The sequence below is a fragment of the Hippocampus guttulatus genome, chromosome 2 (assembly GCF_054856545.1).
Source record: "Hippocampus guttulatus isolate MCC_2025c chromosome 2, RoL_Hgut_1.0, whole genome shotgun sequence".
NCBI classification, from domain to species: domain Eukaryota; kingdom Metazoa; phylum Chordata; class Actinopteri; order Syngnathiformes; family Syngnathidae; genus Hippocampus; species Hippocampus guttulatus.
This window is the reverse complement of record NC_141262.1, coordinates 25583656-25605891: the sequence shown is the minus strand read 5'-3', so window position 1 is coordinate 25605891 and position 22236 is coordinate 25583656. Positions and strand designations below refer to the sequence as shown.

Here is a 22236-nt window from a genome sequence, read left to right as displayed (position 1 = left end):
CGGAGCGTAAACCAATCAGGGCTTTATACGGAAATGACGTAAGGACACCAAACATGGCGTATGATTCAAACGGCGTCGCCCGAATGCAGCAGTAAGTAAAAAAAAAAGATGCTTATATTGTACGTTTCACGAATCCGCGTGGTTTAGCATACCAGTCTAACACGAATTAGTTTTATTTAAAAATCTTCCATTTATTTAGGACTGCGGAATCCGCCTTGACATTCAATTATTCCATACGTTGTGAACATTACACGCTTGGCCGAATAAATGTGACAGCATTCGGCGCTGTGTTTGTAGTGTAGAAAAAATATGTTTGCTGTAGCTTCCAAAAAGAAAATATCGAGTTGGCGTCCAAAGCAGTGCCTTTTGTTGTGTTGTGAATTAAATTGCCGGAAAGAGAGCTTCCCCTATTGTCCAAAGATACAATTTAGTGGGTGATCCAATTTGTTTTTGCTGTTGCCCTGCTGTCAAGACAACCAAACAGCATCCTCACTCAACGCGGAAGTCCATCACTGCCGATGTAACAGCAAGTTAGTCTTTTATTTTCCTTCTTCTTGCTGCCATGAACAACGTTTTGGAACCATTCTTCAGGGTGGTGTCGCTGACATCCGAATAGCCATAATGCAGGACAAGTCAACGGAGCTAAAGAGGCAACCGACCAGGGAGAAAGCATAAGAAATGCTGAACACTGGCAGGCCACCTCAGTCACGTCACATTATTTGTTTGGCTTTCTCCCCACAGGCCCAGGCATTATGCCCCCCAGCAGCCAGGGAGGGATGTGGCTGAGGAGGAACGAGTGGGGGACATAGTCAAACCGTCTTTTGACAACGAGCTGACGGGAAGGAGGAGGCTCCACCAGCTGGAGAAGGAAAAGCTGGAGATGATGTCCACACACAACCAGCAGGTCAGAGCACATCCTCTGCAAAATCATCATATAGCCGACACTGGCATCAACTCTATGTGAGTGGGTGTTTGTTTTACAGCTGTGCACGTTGGAGGCGGAACTTACCCGCCTCCGGGCCTCCGTGGAGAATGGGGAAGCTAAGAGGGCAGAGCTTCAGTACCAGGTGACTGTGAGCCGCAGAGACGCCCAGCAAGCACGTGAGAGCAACGAAGCACTCAAAGGTGCGGAAATCAGAGGTTCTCAAATGGTTGAACCCTCATAACAATCATGTCAATTGTTGTCAGATCTCTCTCTCTCTCTCTCCTTTGCTCTCTCGACTGGATAATATGTGCTTGATATATATATATATATATATATATATATATATATATATCGCATTTATTTATATATAAATCACATTTATTTATATATAAATTACATTTATTATTAAATGTGTGTGTATGTTTCAGAGCAAGCTACATCGCTGCGGAAGGTTCTGGACATGACCCAGCAGGCCAGACAGGAGGAACGACTCGCTTTGCAGCAAGAAGTGGACGAGCGTGACGCACTGATTGATGGCTTGACTTCAGAGAGCGAACACCTACACAGACTCCTGCAGGCAGGCCTCACACACACACACACACACACACACACACACACACACACACACACACACACACATGTTTAACATGGTTTATATGTCCAGTGTCAGAAAGAGGCACTGGAGGAGGCGCAGAGGAGGGTGATTGCGCTGCAGAAGGAGTGGGAAGAGGAGGTCCAGGTGAGCAGACGAAGCGACACACACAGTCAGGGAGGAGGTGAAAAGAAGTTCCTCAGTGACCCATTTCTTTGCTGATAGGGCCACAAATCTCTGGAGGCCAACATGGAGGTCGAGCGAGCAGCTCACCTCGAGTTCAAGCGCAAGTGTGAGGTCACACAGGTGAGATGGACACACCCTAGTATTTACTAACCAACTAGTCAACTACTCTGGAGAGCACTACAACATGGTCACCTCATGATATGAGGCATTGGGTAGTGGCTGGGAAATGACTGAATACTATGGTTTGAAGGCGGTGCTGGCAGTGGAGCAGCGTGGCCAGCAGAAGGCGCAGTGCAACCTGGAGCTAATGAGAGGAGAGCTCCGAGATGTGAAGAGAGCTTACCAGGAGGAGAAAGAGAGCAGCCAATTCACTGAGCAAGCTCTGCAGCGGTGATTGGATACACACACACACACACACACGCGACTTGATTATTTCTTGACATATTTGTGTGTGTGTGTGTGTGGCGGTGGGGGGGGGGGGGTAGCCTGAAGACAGAGTACAAGCAGTACAAGTGTGACCTGAGCATTGCCTTAGAGACAGAGAAAAGGAACATAGCTGACCTGACTGAGAAGCTCGAGGAAGAGAAAAGGCAACATGGCAACACGCACCTGCTTCTGGAACAGGTCTCGTATACATGCACACACACACACACACACACACACACTTTGACAAATCTGTTCCTATTTGAAAATACAGTGAACCCCGCTGTAGCGAAAATGAGCGTGTAATTGTTGCTCGCCCCCATAAATATGTTTCCGATTGCCTAGAGATGCCACAAGATGGCAACTAAGCACTACTTGTGTCACAGCTAAATGAAACGCCTCGTCTCGCTTCTGACTTGACGATGTTCAGGTGCTGAAGAGAGAGATGCACTGTGGGAAACTCCTAGAAGAGATCAACGAGGCTCTCCAACAGCACACGCATCAAGGTACGGCGAGAACGCGATCGCTATAGGAAGCCGCAGCCACCTGATTGTCAACTCATATTGGCAGAAGCAAAGGATGATGGGAAACAGAGTCCTCCTGCCGACATGATGCAGCTGCTCCGTTTGACGCTTAACAGACAGGAAGTAGCTGAGAAACAGGTGGATTTCCTTCACAATGAAGGCATGGTTTGTCTGGGCAGGTCAAGGATCTGCAGTTTGTACCTAAGAGAGGCTTGACAAAAGAAGCCTTGTGTGTCTTTGGCAGGTCCAGGATTTGCTGTTGACGTGCGAGAGACTTGACGAGGAGAAACAGACGCTCAAAGGCGTGGCTGCGCATCAGAAACAATGTCTCCAAGTAAACAAAGCTTCACTTCTGTGGCCGACGAGCCAGACACTTTGATTGAATTCTGTCCACACGCTACAGGAGGCTTGCCAGCTGTCACTCAAGTTGCAGGAGCAAGCAAGTCGCTTGCAAGAAGAGAGCCGTGATTGGTCCGTGCAGAACGAAGAGCTTCAGAAACAGTCAAAGGTAAGATTGTAGACTGTAACTTTGATTTTTGTTTGTCTGTGTGCGTGCGTGCGCGCGCGTGTGTGTGTGTGTGTGTGTGTGTATTTTGCTCTATGTTGTCTTCTGATGAGTTTTTGTTAGTATATTTTCAGTTAAAAATATTTTATTGTTTATGTAAGATATTTCTGTGCAGCATTTTGTTTCAGCAGTTGCTGCCCCCCCCCCCCCCCCGAATAAATAAAGGCGTCTGTGTGTGTCTTTGTGTATCAGGCCCACCTGTCCTTCCTGCATTGTGTGTATCAACGCCTGATGGCGGGCTGTGTGCTCGCAGAGCCGCAAAGCATGCTGGGTACCTTCAGCTGGTCAAACTTGTGTGACCTCATCAACGAGCTGGTGGGGCAGCTGACCTCTGACCTCCAGGAGGCCAACAACAAGGTGAGGCTGTCAAAATGTCGTCACGTTACAGGTTGGATCTTGCCCCCACCCAACACCTGGTTCGTCCCCCGCGCAGGTGGCGTGTTTGCAGGTGGCGTGCGAGGAGAAGAGCGGGCACTTGCATCAGCTGCAGCGGCGTCACAAGCTCATGCTGTCGCATGTCCGGGAGCGCGGGAAGAGGCGGGCGGAAGCCTGGAACAGCCGACACACGCGCACTGTCGCTCAGCTGCGGGTAACTGGCATCACGTATTGTTCTTCTCTCGTAAATCACCACTTGATATTTTATGTGAGGTTAACCGCTCTATTTATTGCCACCTCCAGGATCTCCTCTTGCGGAGCCGCAGAAAGTCAGCCTCCTTCCTGTCAGCGTGCGCCCTCCTCGCCGGCACGATGGCTCACGCCCAGCGCCGCCTGAGCAGGCTCGCCGAGGAAAAACATATTTTGGCCTCACGTTTGGCGGCGAGGGAGGAGCTGGAGGAGGAGCTGCGGCGGCTGACTTGCGCTTTGGGCGGAGACGGAGGGGAGAGAAAAAGGCAGGGGTCGTCAGCCAGGAGGCGATGGAGGAAGTACATGTGCGTAGTATCGGCATTAAGGTGGTGGCGTGCCATTGGAAGGAGGAGCATGGAGTTGTTTCGGCTGGAGATGGGACAAGCGGGTCCAGTGGTGTGTGTCGCTTCGTCAACTCTGATGGGAGAAGAGGACGTCGAACATCGCGACGCATTGTGCGCTCGCTGGCTTCGCTCCAAACGTCTGTCCTCCACCATCTTGGCCTGCATGGCCGACCTATCTCCTCCCGCCTGCTCCCCGACACGCGTGAGGTCAGCAGCACGGTCTGGATTGGCTCGCCTCTTGAATCACATTGTCAGTCCATCGGAATCCGCCCCAGAAATCTTGCGTGAGATGATCCCACAGAATCTGCCCCCCAGCGACTTGAAGGTCTGATCTTTATTTGAATGTACCTTGAATCTCTTGATCTGACCTCTCCTTGCATCCTCCCATTAGATGCTGGTATCCCGCCTCCAACAGCACTTCCTGCTCCTCACCCAGCGGCTGCACTCAGCCGAGGTGGAGAGGCGGAGCCTGAGGCTGCAGGTGGCCCATCTGAGAAGAACTGAGTACAGCAAGGAGGACAACTGCAGAACGGTAAGAAAACATAAGCACACACTCACACACAAGCACACACACACATTAATACTATTAGTGTGTGTGTGCGTGTGTGTAGGTTTCAGCAAAGCACTTCCACAGCATGTGTTCCGACCTCCGCCAAGCAGTCACTGGGGAACAAGACGCTCGCGCCCTCCTTCAGGAGCAATCGGCACAGCGAGACACCCTGCAGCTGCGAGTCAACACGCACGCCGCCGAGCGGGAACAAGCCCACTGTGCGCTCCGACGCATGGCGGAGGTACATTTGTACACATACGCGATACCGAGTGGCACACTCTTTGGTCAATATCTGATAATCCCTTAATTGACATGTCTCCACATGCTGACGATAGAATAGTGAAGTGGTATCGGTGTATACAAGTCGTATCGTTGCAGTTTTATGAGTACTGTCTGGATGTACAGTATCTGTTATCAGTGCATCCCATGTTTACACTTCCTCTTTGTCCTGGACAGGCGCTGGCGGAGGCTCGACGGGGCCTGAGAGGGAAGGAGCGCTCGCTGAGGAATCTGGGCAAGCACTTGGCACGTGTGGACAAAGAAAGGCGGCATCTGGAAGGGCGACTGCGACATTTTCAGGACGCCACCAGGTAACATACCTCCTGAAGTGCTTTTCCTTCACAACATGCCGTCATTTTCTTCCTGTCTGGCTTGGCTGACGGTGTCAGGATCACGATCGGCTCCGGGAAGGCAGCAACGCAGCGGCATAAGGCAGTGTCCGACTTTTCTACTTCTGGTGCATTTAAAGAGCTGCCAAACCCAGGAAGTGAAAGTCGTGAACGGCGTCATCCAGGTCAGAGGTCCCCAATCACTGAGTGATTTGGCCCCAGACTCAGAGAGACTAAACGAAAATGTTTGGACAGTTCCTTCTGAAAACGAATGTTTCAGGAGGCATTATGGATGAAAATGAAAGCAGAATATCCAGACATTGTCAAAAAAAAGTTTTGAATTCCATGTGTCCGTTCCCTATATTCTATCGATGAAAAGGGAGATTTTTAAAATTAATTAGTTAATTAATTAATTTATTTTGCAATGACAGCAACCAAAATGAAATTATTGATAACACCGGGCATAGATAACACATTTTGCGCATTCATTATTGTCTCTCTCCAGTTACACCAAAATGGGGCTGGCTTGTTGAAGGAAAAACGGTTTGACTCTTTTGTTTTTATTTGGTTATCTCCTTATGTGAAACTGATTTGTGGTGCAAAATACAGTGTGGACAGCCAGCCTTGTGCTCTCCATTTTTGTATGTGTGTGTGTATATACTTTTTGGGTGTGCGAGAAGTTTTCATCCGACAAACACTTTAAGTGAAGCATCAGCACATCTCTACTAAGGAATCCACACCCCGAGGCAACACATGCAGACAAAATTGTGCCGACTTTGCTCAAAGGGGAAGCTTCTTTTTTTTTTTGTCAGTCACCATCCTAACTTGTGAGGTGAAATGAACTTCCAAGGACAACACATTGCTGGTTTCCATGGTGACGGAGAGCTTTTTTTTTTTTTAAACATCCCATCTTGACATTTGCCTCAAAGGAAATATCAAGTACACCAATGCATCATGTGTTTTTGTGTGTAGGACTAAGTTAAAAAAGTGCCAGCGCAGAAAGAAAAGTGGCACACGGGCTGACGCCGGCATTTTCATTCAGGTGCTGTCATGGTCTGAGTTTGTCCCGCCGGATTTAAATTGAGTTCCGCCCATAAAAGGACATGCCTCCTTCCTGGGGGGAGCGAAGTACAAGGATCAAAGTCTTAATCCCCCTTGACAAAGAAATAAAATTGTTGAAGTATCAACTCAGTGGATCGTTGCCTCTAAACATGGCCGCTCAGCACAGTAATCCTCTCGAGTCCCAAAAGTCACTTTGACAGCAAGACGGCGCTAATCAGCTTCCTTGACGCTTCCGTCCTCAGGCGACAAACAAGTTGTCGCAGCAACAAGAATAAACAACTTGTCCTAAAGGGAGCTGACACCCAGAACCTCTCATGGCTGTCACCTTGTCACATCCACGATCCTGACCACCAATTTGTCATGTCCGCTGTCATCTTCTGCCATCTACTTGAACTTCATGAATGCTTAGATGCAGGCGTTCCTGGGGATGTGCGATTTTTGCCAATCAGCATCAGCGTTCTCCAATCAGAGGCCGGTGGGTGGAGTCAAATAGTGAACAATAAGAGGAAAACGGGCGAGCAGCAAGTAGACGAGCGAGAACATGCCAAGGACTTGGAGGGTCGTGCTGCCAGTCAGAAGAAGTCAACTTTGTCCACCATTCAGCAGACGCGGCATGAGGTACGATGTAAACCTTGGTGACGATCACAGTGCATGGCAGCGAGCTGCAGGTTCAGTGTTCAGCTAAGTCATGTCACGTTTACTTATTGTCAACTGCAGGTGTGTCACATTCTACCCTCGCAGGGTCGAAAGTTGTCCCATTTGGTAAGCGTGCCTCGCCCTGCCAACATGATCGCTGGTGGTGTTCCTGACAGCCTTTATTTGGGAGGGCGCCGGAGCCCTGAGGAGGAGCTGCTACTCCTCCAACACATCCTGTACTTTGGCTCGACACGGCCTAGTGCCCATGACATGGCGGCTGTCAGTCACACAAATCCCGTTCCCGCCAAGGTGACGACAAGCTTGTGATCTCATGACCTGGTGACAGTATGACATCGGGCCACTTTTGTTCTCCCAGGATCAGGTGCGTGGAGCTATGTGGAACCCTTGCCTCCATTTTATCCCTTTCTCCTTCCATCCCACACTTTCCTCTACCCTCGATTCAACTCCTTCCCACTTCCATCCTGCTACCTCCACTCTCTGCTCCTTCCGATGGCCTCACAAGGGGCGGGTCTCGTGCGGCCTGTGTGGGAAAAGTTTTTATGACAAAGGTAGGCGTTACCTGGTGTGGTCATGAGATGGTCATGTGATGTCACATGGTGTTTACTTTTTGCACAAAGGAACTTTGAAGATCCACCACAGTGGTGTGCACCTCAAAATTAAACACGGCTGCACGGTGGCGGGCTGCGCCATGCTGTTCAGCTCACTGCGCAGTCGGAACCGACATAGTGCCAACCCCAACCCGCGTCTGCACCGCTCCGCTTTCACAGCAAAAGATGCCTCCAAGTGCGACTGGATCCCCCCTCAAAGTGTGGGCGGCATCGCCCGTGGCATGATGACAACGTGCCAGTCAGCATCGCTACGTGACAGGGTGGGCATACCAGAGCAAGTTGTCGCTGTTAACAGCCTGCCGGCCAATCAGCAGCAGTTTTGGGAGTCACATGGAAGCTTGCCGAAAAAGAAAAAGCCTCGGAAGTCGAGCCTGCCACTAAAAGTCGTCAGTCAACTGGAATGAATCAAACAAAACAAAACAAAACAAAAAACCCAACCCAAAAATCACCCGAATGATTTACTTTGGCGTCCTCTCGTGGACAAATGAATATTATAAGTGCATGCCTTGTCTTCTCCTTTCTTTACTTTCAACTTAAGTAAAAAAAAAGAAAAATAAGGTGAATAAAAAGCTAAAGCAACTTTTGGTTCTTTTATTTAGTGCCTGACTGCATGTTCCTACGCAGACGTACTACAGTGCATGAACCCAGAAGTGGAAGTACGCATCGTCAATGGACAGAAAGTTGAACACAACTTGTTGTTTTACATTACGGAAAAGGTTAATAGAGATTTGTTTTTGGTATCATTGTACTAAGAAACATTTTTAGCTTTTCAGACGTGTAACTACTTTTTCTTTCCACCACAAGGAGGTGCCATTGCGCTGCGTTTAAAAAACGAAGAAGACAAGGGACCAGAAGTGCCACCAGTCTCGCGCTAGAACACCTTGAACGCAACGATTTTTTCTTTTTTTTTGTTGTTGTTTGTCGTTCGCGTGAAGGATGTTACCCTGCTTGCTGTGTCGTGGAAGGTCACTAAAGTTTGTCACGCCCTTCCGTGTCAGCTTTTTTTCGACCACCAGACACTTTTCGGACACCTGTGGTGACACGGGACTGGCCCGCATTGGTTGCGCCTCGGGGTTCTGGGGGGACACGGCCACCTCAGGTACAGCCCACCCACCATACTAATGCGCACTTGACATTCATTTTTATTGCGCGTGTGTGTGTGTGCGTGTGTGTACGCGTCTACACAGTACCTCAACTGATCCATGGCGGGAAACTGGACTTCTTGGTTTTTGATTACCTGAGTGAGATTACCATGTCCCTCCTAACAGCAGCCAAGGCCAAGGTGCCTGTAAGTGTGCAGGGAGTGAGACAGTATGTACTGTATATGAGGGAGACATTCAAATGATGGCATTTTCTTCTAGAATCTGGGTTACGCTCCAGACTTTGTCCAGGCGGCCTTGGCGCCGTCCATCCACGATATCCACAGAAAAGGTGAGTCTCCTGTTTCCAAAGCAGGTTGGAGACATTTCCATCGTAACTGACCTTGTCCTCGTAGGCGTGCGTGTGGTCAGTAACGCGGGTGGCGTGAACCCGTTAGCCTGCGCCGCGGCCATACAGGAAGTGGTCAAGAAAGCCGGCTTGGACCTTAAGGTTGCCGTGGTGACGGGTGATGACCTCATGGCGCATGTGAGTAATCACACCACTCACTCCAGCTGTGACTTTGAGTGACAAGCACTTGCTGTTTTGTTGTTGACACACTGATTTGACTGACTCGCAACTTGACTCAGTGACTTACTCTCTTGTTGACTCTGGACTCATTGGATTGCTGACTCACGGTACTTTGACTCCTTGAGTCCTTGAGTCTCAGATTGAATTTGTTTTGACTCGCTTACTTATTGACTTTTTGACCCAATGGGACTTTGTCTCATTTTGTCTTACTGACTCAGTGGCTTTTGACTCACTAGCTTGTTGAATTTTTGACTCATTGACATTTTGACACACGGAATCGTTGACTCACCAAGACTGTTGCATTTACTCATATTGACTCAATGACATGTTGACTCGTTTACTTTTTTACTCAATGACACTTTCACTCAGTGACTTTTGACTCACTAGATCATTGACTTTTTGAGTCACTGTGACTTTGGCTCATTTCCTTTTTGAATTCTTGACACATTGATTCACTAAATTTTTCACTCGCTACCAATTTGACTTGTTGACTCGTGCAATCGTTGACTTTTTTTTTTAACCTTGTCTCTGCAGAGAAGCCGCCTTGCTGAGGTCAAGATGGCCGACGATGGCAGCAGTCGTGCCTTGCCGAAAATGCTGCACAGCATGAACGCCTACGTCGGGTACGTGAGCGCTCACGTGCACATCTTGTTCACGTGCAAGCTAATGTGTGCATTTTTGCGCAGGGCATTGCCCATCCGCCGCTGTCTGGACCTTGGCGCCGACATTGTTGTAACAGGCCGTTGTGTGGATAGCGCTCTCGCTCTTGGGCCGCTCATGCACGCTGTACGTCCTGAACTTGGGGTCGGGTGGGGTAATTATCTGGTTGCCATAACAACACGCCACCACTCGCTCACTGTGTTGATACTCTCCCGTCTCGCAGTTTGGATGGGGAAAAGGCGACTTGGATCTGTTGGCTGCTGGAAGGTGAGAAAGCTGACTCGCTGACTTCTTTACTCACTGGCTCATTGCCACTCATACATGCTGCCTAGCTGACATGTTGACCGCTTATTGTGACGTGTTTCAGTCTGGCAGGCCACCTGATTGAGTGTGGCGCCCAGAGCACCGGCGGGATTTTCACGGACTGGCATCGCGTCCCCGACTGGTGAGAACCTCACCGCCCGCCGAGAATCCCGCTAAGTCCTGGTGAACTCCGATGACCCCTGGCAGGGACAACATTGGCTTCCCAGTGGTGGAATGTTCCGCCGACGGCTCCTTCGTTCTCTCCAAGCCGCCAAAGACAGGCGGGCTGGTGGAGTTTGGTACGGTGGCCGAGCAGCTGGTGTATGAGATTGGCGACCCGCGGCGATACGTGCTGCCCGACGTCATCTGTGACTTCAGTCATGTCCTAATACAAGACGTGCCTGGTATGTATTGCGTATGCTATTTTGATGTTGTAACATCAACATGTTAATGGTGACAGTGGTGCCTTTTGTGTGCGCACAGGTATCGAGGGCGGCGCCGTCAAGGTGAGCGGCGCCAAAGGCTTTGCTCCGCCACATGACTACAAGGTGAGCCGTAACGAGACGGGCGCGGGGGGCGTGGCTACATCGCAGCCCTGATGCTGTCCTGCTCCATGCGCAGGTGTGTGCCACTTACATGGATGGCTTTCGTGCGACGGCCGTGTGTCCGCTGGGTGGACCAAGAGCAGCGGAAAAAGCCCGCAGGACCGCAGAGAGCATCATCAAAAGGTCTGTTTGTCAATGCCGAAACATCCGCGAGGCTTGATTGAGATGAGGTAAAGATCACCTTCGCGCTGGATTCGGAAGCTTCCCAAATATTCACTCTTTCCATTTCTATGTTGCAGTTCATTATTTTTAAATGTAGCTTTCATATGTGCTTTTTCACAAGTCTAAACAATGTTTTGAAGTCCTACGTTGTGTTCTCAGTGCTCTCTAATTTGGCTTTTTCTAAGTTACGTATCGCTTTTTGCACTCTCAGTTGTCTCCTTTAGTCTGGCGAGCGATTATTTTGATCGGAGTTATGTTGATTAACTTTCATCATAAGTGCTTCGAATATTTGAAGAAATTTTCTATTGTATCATCTTTAGCCTTTTTGTTTTGGACTTTCAAAAGATTTGTATTGCTGATTCTCTGATATTGAACCACTATGAAATGGTGTTTCACAATAATTATTTGTTACTGATATAAATTAATTATGTATTGTATTGTATTTACAGAAATGTCGACAAAAAATTGCTATTTTTTTCCACTGTTACAAGGATATCTTGTTTGTTGAGTTGGTAAGTGTCAACTGTTTAAAACTTCTACGTAATTTTTTTTTTCCACGGTGGTATCAAAAAATGGTTTTCAATTTTATTACCGTATTTATTCATTTATTTGCGTGTGTCGAATCTGGAGAAAAAAAACGGTATAGTGACAACACGTGGTTTTTTTTGTGCAGGACAAAGCGCATATTTAAGCATTTGCATCTGGAGGACTTCTCAGCCGTCAACATCCAGGTTCTGGGAGCGGAGGACACATACGGCGCCAATGGCTCCAACAATGTGAGGCCTGCACGTTGACCTTTTGACCTCATGGTGCAAACAAGTCTAACGTGCTACCTGTGCAGGATGCCAGGGAGGCAGTCCTGTGGTTGGCTGTCCACCACAAAGACAAGAAGGCACTGGAGGTCTTCTCCCGAGAGATTGCCCCCGCCGGGACAGGCATGGGTACGACTGTCACGCTGACACTCTCATCGGGTTTCAAGTTTCAAGCAAGGGCCAGCAAGTTCTTCTTGCAAAAATTTGAGACCCCATTTAATATCTGTTCTAGTTTCCTAGCACATTCAAATACTTTTAAAGGTAGCATGCCAGTCTGTGTGTTGTCTGTTACTTTTAGTGCCGCACCTCTGACCTTGTACCTTGTGACATTTGTTTCCTTGCACGCAGCTCCGGGGCTGTGCGGCATCGTGGGCGGGCGTCCCCGAGTGTGAGTGTCACCCACCCGCATGGCTGCTTCTCCTGTGTAGTTTTTGTCAGTCATTGACTTCGATGTCGTGGTTTTTCAAGGTCGCCGGTCCTGAAGCCGCTCTTCTTCTACCACCCCAAGTCTCAACTCCAGCTCGACATCCATGTGGACGGACAGTGGGTGGAGTCTCTCTCGGAGACGGGGCCCGACATGGCCGAACAGGAAGCCCCCCTCGCGTGGGCGGAGGAAGCGGCCGACGCAGGTGAGCTGGCTTGCGGTTGCCATGGTGACCAGCAGAGGGCATATATCCAGTATACAGTGGCTTTAAATTGGAAAAAACATCTCGTACCACCTCATAAATACTTAAATATAGAAACAAAGTGTAACATTGTGCATCGTTGGAAAATTAACACTGAGCTTAAATGCAGGAACGACGGTTTAATTAGATTAAATGTATTGCTCGTTCTTTGTCTTTGTCAATATCATACATGAAATTTTAAGGGTTAATATTGTTGTACATCTGGAGCAACAGAATAAGGAAGGTCAGTTATTTGAGTTGTAGTTTCCTTTACTCTATTACACGATCCTTGATCACTTTTTTCTTTTTTTGGCTTTCACTCGACAAATATTTCACACACGAAGCATTAAAAAAACCCAAAAAAACATACTTTCTTCATAAACTAATTAAAACCAACTGCATACAAAAAAACAACAACTTCAAAATGAAATAGAAACTAACTCGTAAATTGTTTCGCAAACTACCATTTGGAGAAAAATCTTCAGGTCACCACATACCACCCCAATTGGACTAAATATTGTCACATCATGCGCGGTTTGAACATTAACACTACACTTACATCTGACAAAATAAACTTGAAATAATAATTCACACAAAACATATTGCGGATCACATTAGATCTATCTAAAAAAATTAAAAACATTTTTTTAGAACGTTTTTTAAAGACTGTATTTAAAAGTCATTTACAACTGAACTGGGCTCAACAAATGTACTGTTCAGTATTAAAAAGGAAAGTTTAAGCCACTGCAACAATGCACAGTTGGAGCATTTAATTCAGCGAACCTTTGTGTTCCACTAGAGGGAGCAGCGTGTAAGCTTCCCTGCTGAGATATTGTGGTGTTGATGTTTTAGAGCTTCCCAGCGGGCCACACTGCTACAGGCTAGAAGAACTGGCCTACGCCAGAAGCGGCGACAAAGGAGACTCTGCCAACATCGGTGAGCCACGCTAACCGCTCGCACTGTAGTGCGTCTTCACGCTAAGCTAACCATTAGCCTCGCGCGCAGGTGTGATCGCCCGTGACGCCCGCCTTTTCCCCTTCCTGAAAAAACACCTGACTTCGTCTGTGGTGGAGGGATACCTGGCCCACCTCTTCCCGCCCAGCCTTCACGGCGCCGTGACGCGGTGAGTGGGTAGCGAGCGGGCCGTGAGGAGGAACTGCAATAACGTTTGCAAACCACCATGACTAGTCATGACTAAGCAGATGACTGCTTCAGGCTGTGGATGTTCTGTTTCTAATTGGTACCAAATGTCTCTCGCCGCCACCACCACACGGAATCTTGGCGCTGAAAGGATCCACTGTTTATCTTCACAGCAGAACCAAAACGAGAGAACCGACATCCAAAACTTTATACTTGGGCAGAAGTAGAGATACTGGTGAAGGAAAAAAAAATAGACTGGTAAAACATTCGGAGTGGCTCAACTCATTTACTTAACAAACGAGGTACTTTCACATTCCTCCAAGTCACTTCTATCCCATTTTTTTTCCACTTTGCTATTAACTCTCTCTCCATTTACGCCGGTTTATACATAGTGTCGTCATCTGCGAATTTTAAAAAAATAGCAAGCCTATTTTCAAATGTCCTGTAGGGAGTAACCAGTTTTTGTCACGCTATCAATTGAAATGGCGATTGTGCTGCTCATGAACCAATTTCAATTTCAGTTCATTCACACGTCAAATATTACAGTTGCCCGGCATGAAAGCAGAAGCTATTTAAAGCCTATTGAGTGGAAGCTTAAGAAATTTCAATACAGTAATGTACATATCAAGACAACAGTGGGGAAAAAAATCTGTGGACCCACTTGAGTAGTTTTAAGCCTTTGCTTCTTCCCAGTGACAACATCTTTATTCCTACTGTTATGTCCTTGGAGAGGAGCTACTTGGAATAAACTCGCTGGAATACGGTCAGGGTGCAAATTAGCAATGACTTGATACATTAAACATGCATTGTGGTAGATGCTGAGCTCGGGGAGTCTTCGTATTCCATGCTGAGGAAAAAGTGGGCGAGAGGGGGCATTGTATTCAGACCAAGAAAAAATACGTATCACTTTCTTTTGCAGAGCTTGGAGATTTTTTTTTTTTTTTGGTGAAGCTTTAAAACATATTTTACGTAGTTACATTGCATGAATGCAAATGCGGGCTCAAATAGAGTTTGGTATAATGTAAGAAATGTTGGACGTGGAAAAAAAAAATCTGTTTAATAAAGAGGCCCACATACTGTTTTTTTTTTTTTTTCTAAACAAGCGAATCAAATTTATTCCCAGAATTTTGGTCGTGCTCATTTGCAATTTTACAGGCCCATCAATTTCAATGAGTACAGTCTGTTTGGAGTTGGGCCTTGTCAGTTTCACATAATTCTGTGTTTCGAACTCTATTAAGTTCAAATGGACTCTCTTAGGTCAAAAAGAGGCGCATGTCAACTAAAAACAAGAGTTTGTGGAGCACTTTTGAAGAATTAACAAACTCATTGACGTAACAGAATAAGGAGAAGTGGTCCCAATATGGATCCCTGTGGGACCACATTTAATAATTCTATTTAATGAGCTCTCATCTTGGTCGCATACATACAATTCCCTCCATGTAGGCAGCTGCTGAACCAGTTCTTTCTGGTGTGCCCACCTTGATCATCTGGTGGTAGTATACTACAGACAGACATGATCTCAATTCTCAGCTCATCAGTGCGGAACTAATATTAGCTGTTCTTTGCATATAATAATAAATATATGACTAAGTACTGTATCTGTGTGTACTCCGTCTGTTGCTGAAAAGGTTATAGCGCCACAACATAAGTGCTAATTGACTGTAACTTTAGGCCAGAAGACTGAAAAATTCAGCAATGTGGTTGTTTTTTTTAATTTGCAAGTCATAATTACTATAGTTTGACAGTACTCCGCAACTGCGAGTGAAGTCCCGTTTTTCCCTATTCGCCAGGGCCAAGTCATGCTTGTTGTAAAGTGAATTGAGTTCTCTGCCGACATACAGCGTAAGTACAGTTGCAAAGTATCTGTTTGTCAGTACATGGCTGCCAGTGAGGACCAATGTGCTAAGCATATGTTAGCAATTAGCCCAACGAAAGGCCATAAAAGAGGCAATGAAATGCAACATGGCCGCCACAGGCACTTCATTAGCATGTGTTGAACTCTCAAAGTGCCGGCAACACACACAAATTTGCGTTGCCTTTGTTACAAGTGTTTTTTGTGTGTGCGCAGATACACTCTGCCAGGGATCAACGGCCTCAATTTTGTCCTGAAGAATTCACTTGGTGGGGGAGGGGTGGCGTCCCTGCGCAGTGACCCCCAGGTAAGACACACGCCCATGCCCACATGGGGTGGCTGTCAATCAACGCGCGTGTGTGTGTGTGCGTGGACCTCCTGCAGGGAAAAGCCTTGGCTCAGATGTTGCTGGACTTGAAACTCCATGGACTTCCTGACCTCACGCCCTTGCTCGGTTAACACACACAACAGACACAGATACACATGTGCATGTACAGTGTTAGCGGCGGAGGACTTAAGTATCAGCTTCGATCACATGACCTTAACGGACTTCATTGGAGTGGCGACCTCTAACCTCACTCTGTGGAATGTCACTTCCTCCTTAATTGCAAACAGGGCCTCTGTCGTCATGGCGATCACTGCCAGCTCGGCCCCCTTGCCTTTTGGGGGAAACTATTGAATTCCCCGTAACGATTGTAGTGAAGCTGAGTGTTCATTAAAAGTGGCAGGACGTAAAAGGTGTCGAAGTCCCGCCTTCGCGTCTGGGAGACTGCCTTTTACGGCCTTTAACCTCTCTGAAGCTGTGTGTGTCGGCTTCATGCGAAGTCTGGTGACAAGTTGGCCCGCTGCTGCTAACGTAGCCTGTTAGCATAGCGTGATGGCCACCGCACATCTGGCCGGCGTTACTGTTACACGCACACACACACACACACACACACACACACACACACACACACACAGGGGCATCACTAAGCCCCCACTCCCTGTGTGTTGACGGAAGAACAATCCACATGGTGAGTGACAAGCAGCGCGTGTGCGTGTGTGTGAGAGAGAGAGAGAAAAGTTTTGTGTGTATGTGAGACAGAGCAAAAGCGAAAAGCCATTTGGTGGTTTAGAACCAGTGACGCCAGCTTCACTGTTAAACACTCAATTTATTTCCCTTCATGCTTTGTGTGTGCGTGTGTGTCCGTGGAAAGTTGCAGGAGAAAGAAAACAAAGTACTCTTTCTTTATACGTGCCTTATGACCCCTCCCCCTTACTTCCTCTCACATTCGCGTCCTGTGCTTCTATTGGCTGGCCGGATTACGTGTATGCATGTAGATGTGTTTGTGTTAAACCATCCAGGTGGTCTTTAGTGGCGATGCTTCACATTAAGTTCCACTCACAATAAGTACCTAAACTAATAACTAGCCTCTCTGCCGCCCCCTATCCGAGGCGGCGTGATGTAGCAGCCTCACTTCCCAAATTTTCTTTTTTTTTTGGTCAACACATTTACACCCCAAAAAGTGGGTCGCTTGTCACGCCCATCTGGTCCCGCCCCTGGTGCCAATGTGCCCGGGCCCATTCGGAGCATCAGGCGCGTGTAGTCATGGTGGTCGCGCTCACCTCCCTGCTGGACAAAGTGCTCTTCTTCTCGTTCACGTCATGCTGAACGCGCTCGCATTTCTGCTGGACAAAGTGGTGTTCTTCGTGACGTGCGCGCACCCGACACCGCCGCCTCTCGAGCGCGAGCGTGTCTACCGGCGCGGCGACTTGCTGGAGGTGCCGCGCACGCTCTTCACCCACTTCGGCATCTACCTGGGCGACGGCCGCGTGGCGCACCTCATCCCGGACATCCTCCCTGCAGTCACGTCGGACGTGCGCCACCTCCGCCGCAAAGTGACCAACACGCGCCTGCTGCTCGGCGTGCTCTCCAAACGCGCGAGCGTGCGCGTGGACTCCGTGGAAGACTTCGCGTATGGCGCGAGCGTGCGGCTCAACACACACGCCATGGAGAGCGCCGGACGCGGTCCCCCCGACGCCGAAGAGGCGGCGCGGCGGGCTGAGCGCCTGCTCGGCAGCGTCCCCTACAGTCTGCTGTGGAACAACTGCGAGCATTTCGTGACGTGGTGCCGCTACGGAGACGCGCGCAGTCTGCAGACTGAGCAGGTCAGAATGGGGCGGCACGGGTGGGGGCTACACTCATATTGTGGATAGCTTTGGCATGACTGCTTTTATATTTGTCTAGTGACACGTCAGCGAATAGGCAAAAAAGTTTTTTTCACTTTCCCAAGTCAGCTAATATCCATGGACGGCATTTTGTTTTTGAAAAAGTGGTTCTCAAGCCTTTTACACCAAATACCATCTCAAAAAAGTAGTTGAATCTTCGAACATTACAATAATTATTATAGATGTAGGCTACATGTCTATTCTGTATATATATGAATGTGTGCGCGCGTGTGTGTATACACCATATATACTGTATATACACACATATGTATGTATATACACACATACAGTACATACACATATATGTGTATGTATGTACGTATGTGTGTGTGTGTGTATGTATGTATGTATATACACATATATGTGTATGTATGTACGTATGTGTATATATATACTGTATGTATAAATATATATATATACACACCTCCCTGTGTGGAGTTTGCATGTTCTCCCCAGGCCCGTATGGGTTTTCTCCGGGTACTCCGGTTTCCTCCCACATTCCAAAGACATGCATGACAGGCTGATTGAACACTCTAAATTGTCCCTCGGTCTGAGTGTGAGCGTGGATGGTTGTTCGTCTGCGCGTGCCCTGCAATTGGCTGGGAACCGGTTCAGGGTGTCTCCCGCCTACTGCCCGAAGACAGCTGGGATAGGCTCCAGCACCCCCCGCGACCCTTGTGAGGATAAAGCGGATCGGAAAATGGATGGATGGATGGATATATATATATATACACACACACATTCAACATTATCGCTGCATTCAATAAAAATACGTAAACAATGATTCCGTTAAAATGTATTGGACAAAAAAAAAGTTGTCCATGAATCTTTCTTAAATTTTAAATTGTTGTTCTTAAAAGTTCGATACAGCCTAACTCTACTCAACCAATGTACTGGACTTAATAAAAAATGTTTTAAGCCCATATATCATGCATTTTTCGAACGTTTTCTTGAATGGTTCCTTGCATACCACAAGAGGGAGCTCACGTACTACGTAGAGAATCACCCGCTTGAAACACGTTTGCGCTCATCGAGCCTTTAAATGTTGCACATACATACATTATATATATATTTTCAAACTTCCTTTCCATTCTGTTCAAGAAGCTTACCGGTAAGAACGATGTTTTTTTTCAGAACTTTAAGGTCTTCATTTGGCATTTACTGATCTGGCTACTTTTGTTTTACTGTGTTTTAATTGAGCACGTTCGACAGTTCTGTTCTTCAGTTGCAAGGGCGATGACAATTTGCTTCTAAAATTGTATTTACTCGTTAACAACTTTAAGTATTTATTTTTGTCTTTATCAGTTCTGCCAGTGGTTGAAGTCACTGATCCGAGACCAACGGAACGCGGCTGTGGCGGGTCTGCTGGGCCTCCTCTCCCTGGCCTGCTTGGGCGTGTCCTCCGGGACAGCGTTGCCCGCTGTCTTCATCCCCTTCATGTTGTGGATGGCCAGCTGAATCCACCTGCCATTATTTAGTGAGTTTTTTTGTCTGAACATTTTTGTATTGCGGGATGTCACGGGATTCTAATGCTTTCAACTCATGTAAATAAACAATTCATTTGGAAAGGCCCCGTGCTGTTTTTCATTTTATGTGAGAGTCTTTCAGTATTTTGAGGGTGTCTGACAAGATTACGCGCCAGAGTATTTGTCATGTAAGAACATTTTTGTACAGTCGAACCTCGTAACAACGTACCTAGAGGGACATAAAGAATCTGTACGTTGTCACGGTAGTTCGTTGTAACTATTTCCAATAAAATGGCCACCAACTACGATGTATAATACAGTGTTAACATTTATAAATAATAATACATTTGAAAGCGCTTTTCATCACTCAAAGACACTTTACAAGAGCTTAAAACACAGGATAAAAATGTAAAAACATGAACTTGTAATACAGTATAAACATGTCAATTACGGTATCAAGAAAAAAAATGATATTATAGGACGTGAAACAAACAACTGTAACGTTCCTTCTTCAAGTGAAAAGTGCCTTCTTGAGTTCAGGAAGCCGAAGCCGTTTGTGTGAGAAAGCCTTCTCGCAAGAGAAATGTCATTGGTGTGTCTCGGTGTGGGACAGTTTTTTGTTTGAGTGTTTCAATAGCGTGTGTAAGCAAAAACAAAAAAATCATTTTCATTAATGTTTGTAATGAAAAAAATGAGTAGTGTCGAGAGAGAGCCTTTCACTCTTGCAGGGGTTGGCAACCCAAAATGTTGAAGGAGCCTAATTGGACTCCCGCCCTGCTAATAGAAACGTGTGTCGCAGGCTATGACGCAAATCCTCGTTGACAGAAATTTTGACGTTTAATATTTATTCTACACATTTTTAAAGGATTGGAAAACGTGAAGAATGTTTGTGACATGTTTGTCCTCCTACAGCAACCATATTAAAACAAAAAATATATTTCCCTCCCCCATCTTTTTCCATTTTCAAACATTTTTATAAAAGCTCCATGGAGCCGCTAGGGCGGCGCTAAAGAGCCCCCCGCGGGTAGTGTGTGAGTGCAAACCGTTTGAGTTGTTTATATGTGGGAGTCTCACGAGTGTGTGCGAGCAAAAAAAAAAAAAATCTCATGAGCATGAGAAGGCCTTTCAGTAGTGTGTGAGTGCAAAGATTTTCTGCATGTTGTGAGATGGCGTTTCACGAGAAAATGTTCTCAGTCATGTGAGATCAGTTTACTGTGTGTGTGTGTGTGTGTGTGTGTGTGTGTGTGTGTGTGTGTGTGTGTGTGTGTGTGTGTGTGTGTGAAACAACGGTGGTGGAGCGTGAGAGAGCATTTCAATGAGGGGCGTGCGTGCGCATTGTGACCCCGCCGGCCCCTTGTAATGCTGCAGGTGTGTTCCGAGCAAACGAGTCGACGGAGATGGGGGATGGATGGATGGTAATTGTTGTCATGGTTACCAACGTATTGTTACCGACAGTGTTCGTCATTGTTGCACTGGGAGTTGATTTTCTGGCCCGCCGTCTCTCGGGATGCTCCCGTGTCCAGAATGTTCCTGACGATTCGACCTTGGAACCTGCTGCCATTTCCTCGGTTCCGGCTGTCAGGCTGACCTTTGGCGAGGATGCCCTCGTGTGATTGGCTGCTGATCTCCTTCCTCACCCCTCCTCCTCCCTTTTCTCTTGGGCTGAACGAGTGTGTGGCTCTGATTTGTTCAATGTTGTCGGCCTTGACGAGGACAGGCGGCTGCCGGTCAATGGCAGCGCCTTCATGTGCGATGGAGGCGGAACAGCGGGATGAAGAGGTTCGCGCATCTGCCTCGCAGTTCTGGGTTCAAATCCCGTTTTCTCTGGCTTTCTCCCAACAGGCATACTGAGGACTCTTAACTTGTGAATTGGTGAGAACGTGAGTGTTAGTAGTTGGTCTATAAAGTGCCCTCCCAAAATGTTCTGACAGCAAGATTAATTCCATTCCTCTTGTTGTGTATACTGCAGACATTTAGGCTTCAGATCAAAAGATGAATATCACACAAAAGTTCCAATCATCGTGCCCCACAATTGGCTGGCGACCAGTTCGGGGTGTACCGCGCCTACTGCCCAAAGACAGCTGGGATAGGCTCCAGCATGCCCCGCAAGCCTTGTGAGAAGAAGCGGATTTGAAAATGGATTGATGGAAGAAAGTTCCAATGAATTCCATCTTTTCCCTCCCGGGATTTACATCTAAATGTGTTCAACAACTCAAAACAGAGCACCTCTTTTTTGAAGCCACTCCCTGTGCCAGTGAGCAAATGTATTTGGATCGTGCGTTATCAAATTAACTTAAAGTGATGTAACTCATGATGGTCACAGCAGAATGAATTCTGAAGACTACAAAACCATTTTGTCTGGCAATTTCCATTAATCATGTCTGTTCCAATACTTTTGCTCACTCGAAAAGTAGTTGGCTCCTGCCAAAAAGTGCTTGGTCCAGAGTTGTTACACACATCTTGATGTAAATAGCATGGAATAAAAGCTGGAATCCCAAACTTTTCTCTGATATTTTATCTTACGATCGGAAAAGCCACACGTCAACGAAAACGAAGGAATCGCACCTTGCCGTTCTGAGACTTTTGGAGGGGAATGTATGTATGTGCAGTATGTGTAGAAAATGGCTGGCTGTTTTCGCGCAAATTAACATCCTCTTCCACCTCCCCCCTCTTGGCCTCCTTTGTGACTTTGCTCCCCTCCCCCAAGTTGCGTTCCCTTGGCGTCGGCCTTGATGCGGCGCCACCTTGACGTGACGTCAGCGCTGACATCAGTAGCCAGCATGCGCTCCTTCACACACCTCCTCTGCACGGTGCGGAGAAGAGAAAGCATGTGTGCGGTTGCGGCGGGGAAGAGGAGGGGATGATCTCATGAGACCATCATAATAGTCTATTTTTATTTTTCTGCTGGCAACAGACGACGCCAGTGAGCTGCCCGGATACCAACCTTTGTGTTGCTAGTGCTGGGGAGGGCAAACTTTCGCGTGGGTTTGATTTTTGAAAATAGACACGTAAACCAAGTCAATTGTA

General features: G+C 47.3%; 4 protein-coding genes across 6 annotated transcripts; all 4 read left to right on the top strand.

The window, feature by feature from the left end:
- The first annotated feature begins 42 nt into the window (after window positions 1-42).
- Window positions 43-5962, top strand: ccdc171 (coiled-coil domain containing 171). 2 transcript variants are annotated; one of them, XM_086104954.1, is made up of 19 exons: window positions 43-91; window positions 742-904; window positions 984-1125; window positions 1354-1502; window positions 1590-1664; window positions 1743-1823; window positions 1954-2093; window positions 2189-2327; window positions 2557-2632; window positions 2700-2788; window positions 2895-2984; window positions 3054-3158; window positions 3408-3572; window positions 3649-3804; window positions 3894-4508; window positions 4575-4715; window positions 4795-4974; window positions 5190-5323; window positions 5402-5962. In XM_086104954.1, exons 1-19 carry the CDS (start codon window positions 54-56, stop codon window positions 5550-5552), a joined length of 2829 nt encoding a protein of 942 aa, XP_085961080.1. In that variant the 5' UTR covers window positions 43-53; the 3' UTR covers window positions 5553-5962. The 2 variants fall into 2 exon arrangements, with proteins under 2 accessions (XP_085961080.1, XP_085961079.1); XM_086104953.1 differs by having other exon boundaries at window positions 2697-2788.
- Window positions 5963-6305: 343 nt separating this feature from the next.
- LOC147209223 (uncharacterized) lies at window positions 6306-8173 on the top strand. 2 transcript variants are annotated; one of them, XM_086104958.1, is made up of 4 exons: window positions 6306-7021; window positions 7145-7348; window positions 7416-7608; window positions 7678-8173. In XM_086104958.1, the coding sequence occupies exons 1-4, from the start codon at window positions 6764-6766 to the stop codon at window positions 8070-8072; spliced, it is 1050 nt and encodes a 349-aa protein (XP_085961084.1). In that variant the 5' UTR covers window positions 6306-6763; the 3' UTR covers window positions 8073-8173. The 2 variants fall into 2 exon arrangements, with proteins under 2 accessions (XP_085961084.1, XP_085961083.1); XM_086104957.1 differs by having other exon boundaries at window positions 7121-7348.
- A 316-nt stretch (window positions 8174-8489) lies between these two features.
- Window positions 8490-16334, top strand: LOC147209222 (uncharacterized). The gene is made up of 19 exons (XM_086104951.1): window positions 8490-8767; window positions 8856-8956; window positions 9030-9099; window positions 9164-9294; window positions 9871-9959; window positions 10023-10122; window positions 10220-10263; window positions 10364-10441; window positions 10507-10703; window positions 10783-10847; window positions 10921-11027; window positions 11740-11842; window positions 11908-12007; window positions 12227-12266; window positions 12347-12507; window positions 13396-13479; window positions 13549-13666; window positions 15752-15842; window positions 15920-16334. Exons 1-19 carry the CDS (start codon window positions 8605-8607, stop codon window positions 15992-15994), a joined length of 1917 nt encoding a protein of 638 aa, XP_085961077.1. The 5' UTR covers window positions 8490-8604; the 3' UTR covers window positions 15995-16334.
- Window positions 16335-16487: 153 nt separating this feature from the next.
- Window positions 16488-19455, top strand: LOC147209221 (lecithin retinol acyltransferase-like). Its single transcript, XM_086104952.1, has 2 exons — window positions 16488-17683; window positions 19049-19455. The coding sequence occupies exons 1-2, from the start codon at window positions 17084-17086 to the stop codon at window positions 19199-19201; spliced, it is 753 nt and encodes a 250-aa protein (XP_085961078.1). The 5' UTR covers window positions 16488-17083; the 3' UTR covers window positions 19202-19455.
- Window positions 19456-22236: the final 2781 nt, after the last annotated feature.

Coding starts and splice junctions, on each gene's coding strand:
- ccdc171 (XM_086104953.1), top strand. CDS start 54: ATGGCGTATGATTCAAACGGCGTCGCCCGAATGCAGCA. Junction 905..983: donor TGTCCACACACAACCAGCAG/GTCAGAGCACAT, acceptor TTTGTTTTACAG/CTGTGCACGTTGGAGGCGGA. Junction 3,573..3,648: donor TCCAGGAGGCCAACAACAAG/GTGAGGCTGTCA, acceptor TCCCCCGCGCAG/GTGGCGTGTTTGCAGGTGGC.
- LOC147209223 (XM_086104957.1), top strand. CDS start 6,764: ATGTCCGCTGTCATCTTCTGCCATCTACTTGAACTTCATGAATGCTTA. Junction 7,022..7,120: donor TTCAGCAGACGCGGCATGAG/GTACGATGTAAA, acceptor TGTCAACTGCAG/GTGTGTCACATTCTACCCTC. Junction 7,349..7,415: donor CAAATCCCGTTCCCGCCAAG/GTGACGACAAGC, acceptor TTGTTCTCCCAG/GATCAGGTGCGTGGAGCTAT.
- LOC147209222 (XM_086104951.1), top strand. CDS start 8,605: ATGTTACCCTGCTTGCTGTGTCGTGGAAGGTCACTAAAGTTTGTCACG. Junction 9,960..10,022: donor AGCATGAACGCCTACGTCGG/GTACGTGAGCGC, acceptor ATTTTTGCGCAG/GGCATTGCCCATCCGCCGCT. Junction 10,848..10,920: donor CTCCGCCACATGACTACAAG/GTGAGCCGTAAC, acceptor CTCCATGCGCAG/GTGTGTGCCACTTACATGGA.
- LOC147209221 (XM_086104952.1), top strand. CDS start 17,084: ATGTGCCCGGGCCCATTCGGAGCATCAGGCGCGTGTAGTCATGGTGGT. Junction 17,684..19,048: donor GCAGTCTGCAGACTGAGCAG/GTCAGAATGGGG, acceptor TGTCTTTATCAG/TTCTGCCAGTGGTTGAAGTC.